The 3,177-nt window shown below is 33.3% G+C and overlaps 1 protein-coding gene across 1 annotated transcript; it reads right to left on the bottom strand.

The window, feature by feature from the left end:
* Positions 1–1,677: 1,677 nt before the first annotated feature.
* Positions 1,678–2,370, bottom strand: LOC123204817. Its single transcript, XM_044621620.1, has one exon. It carries the CDS (start codon positions 2,368–2,370, stop codon positions 1,678–1,680), a length of 693 nt encoding a protein of 230 aa, XP_044477555.1.
* Positions 2,371–3,177: the final 807 nt, after the last annotated feature.

Here is a 3,177-nt window from a genome sequence, read left to right as displayed (position 1 = left end):
GAAAACCTTAGGCTTGAATTCTAGTTATTAAAGATTATGTTGTTCAATAGTAACTTTCAAGTTCAATTTGTTAGTGTACCTAGTATCAGCCTTATGCATGCTAAAGTCATGTGGCTTTCTATCTCAGTTTCCTTTTTTTCTCATTTAAGTTCCTTTGGCAAGGCTAACGTCATTGTGGTAACTATCAATTGGTATCCTGAGTTGGAATTTTTTTCATTCATCTTTGTGGTATAGTTTAATGTGAAAAATGCTCATTCTTCACCAATCCGAAGCCAATTGCAAGGTTTCAAGGTCAAGCAACTAATATGGACTTGTTGGAGAGGAGAGGTAACTTTATATAAGGGAAAAACATTGTGTGAGAGAATTATTTGAGAGGAAGACTTATAATTTTTTATTCATACTTCAAATACAAGACAACTAGAGTATTTATAGGTATAAAGATGACTTTTAAAATCCTAAATACATGAACCTATAATTGAACTTGTATATTAGCCATTAATACCCTAACATTGAACTTCTGCTACTAATATTGAACTTGTGTATGAACATAAACTTGAACTTGTACATGAATCATGTATGAACATGAACTTATGCTATGAACATTGAACTTTGAGTTGCATAAACATTTAATTTGTATCACATAAGATGCACCTAAAAATATGTTCATGAACTTGTGTCACATGAGATACACCTAAAATTCTTCAAATTAACCTTTAACACTCCTTCTTAATTTGAAATCTTCTTCTTTACTCCAATATATGCTTGTAATCGATGAAACTCTTCAAACTTGAGTGGCTTTGTAAAAATGTCCGTAACTTGATCATGTGTCTTTACATACTTAAGTTCCACTTCATTTATCTCATCTTCTAATTTCACATGTTTCTTTTCCAATTCCATTGTACTTAAAACTAAACCTTTGCCACCTATAATATCCTTGTAAAATGGTTCATTAGTTTACAAGCACTGTGCTCTATATTCAACAAATGCCTTATGCAAGTGTTCTATCATGTTATCACGCTTTTGCACTTTATTAATTAAAAATTGTTGATTCATATTAGACTCCTCACAAACCTAATCTTTGGCATTATTAGCATCAATAATTTTCAATGATAACTTCTTGTTTAATCTTGTAACCTCATCCTTCTGATGCAAAGCTTTGTCTTTCAGTCTTGCATACTCGTCACGTTGCTTAATTGACTCGTGTGTTATAGCCTTTAACCAATTGAATTTCTGATTCAATTTTGACACTAAATTTTCTGTCGTTTGTCGTGTTTGCCTTTCTTGATTTAACTCCACAAGCAATTCTCTATATCTCTCAGTAGATTCCTTTTCTTTAAACGAATCTGTTACATCTACATTCAAACATTTTGCTTCTTTTATCTTGTCATCTTTGACTATTAGCAACAAAGTGGACTTTTCAACTTCTTGTTTGTCATCAACAACATTAATTTGTTCCTTAACATTAGTTATTGCAAAATAACATTCCCAAGAATAATGACCAAAATTATGACAATTATAACACTTAATTTTAGACTTATCATACATCTTCTCATTTGGTCTAGAATTGTTACCTGTTTCTCTACCTCTTGCTCTTCCTCGACCTCTATATGATTGATGACTCCTTTTATCATTGGTGAAGTTTTTATAATCACCTCTACCACAACCTCGACCACAGTCTCATCCTTTGTGGTTAGTGTCGCCATTATCATCTTTCAAAGAAACTTTTAGAGCTTGCTCCAGTGGTTCATCTTCCCTCCTTTTTATCTTGTCTTTATAGGCTTGTAATGAGTCTTCTAATTGTTCAAGTGACAAAGATTCTACATCTTTGGATTCTTCAATGACACAAACCGCATCATCAAACTTTGGAGTCAAGGAACGAAGAATTTTTTCCACCACACGAATATCTTCAATCTGATCACCATACCTTTTCATTTGACTTACGATGGCCTTTACCCTTGAACAATAATCTGAAATTGACTTAGAATCCTTCATACGCAAAGCTTCAAAATCACCTCGTAATGATTGGAGTCGCACTCTTTTCACTTTGTCAACTCCTTGAAATGAACTTTGCAAAATCTCCCATGCTTCCTTTGAGGTAGTTGCATCGGCCATCTTCACGAACATTGAATCATCCAAACATTGATGGATGAGGGTGAGTGCTTGTTGATCCTTCTTTTTTTTCTTCGCTAAAGCATCCTTCTTATTCTGTGGTAAATTGGCTTCATTTTCAGGTTGTACATAACCTTTCTGAACAATATCCCATGCATCTTGTGAGCCAAGTACGACTTTTATGTTCAGACACCAAGTTCCATAATTTTCTTTTGTGAGGCGAGGAAATTGAAATGAGTAGACTCCATTGTTATTTGCCATCTCTCAAAAAAAAAAAAAACTAGGCTCTGATACCATTTTGTTGGAGAGGAGAGGTAACTTTATATAAGGGAAAAACTTTGTGTGAGAGAATTATTTGAAAGGAAGACTTATAATTTTTTATTCATACTTCAAATACAAAACAACTAGAGTATTTTTAGGTACAAAGATGACTTTTAAAATCCTAAATACATGAACCTATCATTGAACTTGTACATTAGCCATTAATACCCTAACATTGAATTTATGCTACTAACATGGAACTTGTGTATGAACATGAACTTGAACATGTACATGAATCATGTATGAACATGAACTTATGCTATGAACATTGAACTTTGAGTTGCACAAACATTTAACTTATATCACATAAGATGTACCTAGAAATGTGTTCATGAACTTGTATCACATAAGATGTACCTAGAAATATGTTCATGAACTTGTGTCGCATGAGATGCACCTAAAAATCTTCAAATTAATCTTCAACAGGACCTTGCAAGAGAAGAAATAAAGAATGTGAAGGCAGAATTGGTTAAGTTTGATGATCAGTTATATTGTATGGTTCCTCCCAGTTGGTCCGGATTCTGAGCTTGTTAATAATATGACATTAAAATTATCTTGCACAGGATTTGATCATGATTTATCATGACAGTTTGAAGGATAATCAGTAGTTTATGGCATGATAGATAGGAACCTCTCTGGTTCTGTACCTTGTTTGTACTGTACTTCCATCTGAAGATTGAATGAAAGATCAATCAACTTGACTCTGCCAAGTGAGATGATCAAAGCCATAACCTATGCCTCGATTTG

The sequence above is a fragment of the Mangifera indica genome, chromosome 20, assembly GCF_011075055.1.
Source record: "Mangifera indica cultivar Alphonso chromosome 20, CATAS_Mindica_2.1, whole genome shotgun sequence".
Lineage (NCBI taxonomy): Eukaryota > Viridiplantae > Streptophyta > Magnoliopsida > Sapindales > Anacardiaceae > Mangifera > Mangifera indica.
Note: the sequence above shows the minus strand (reverse complement) of the source record. Positions and strands in the feature narration are given on the sequence as shown.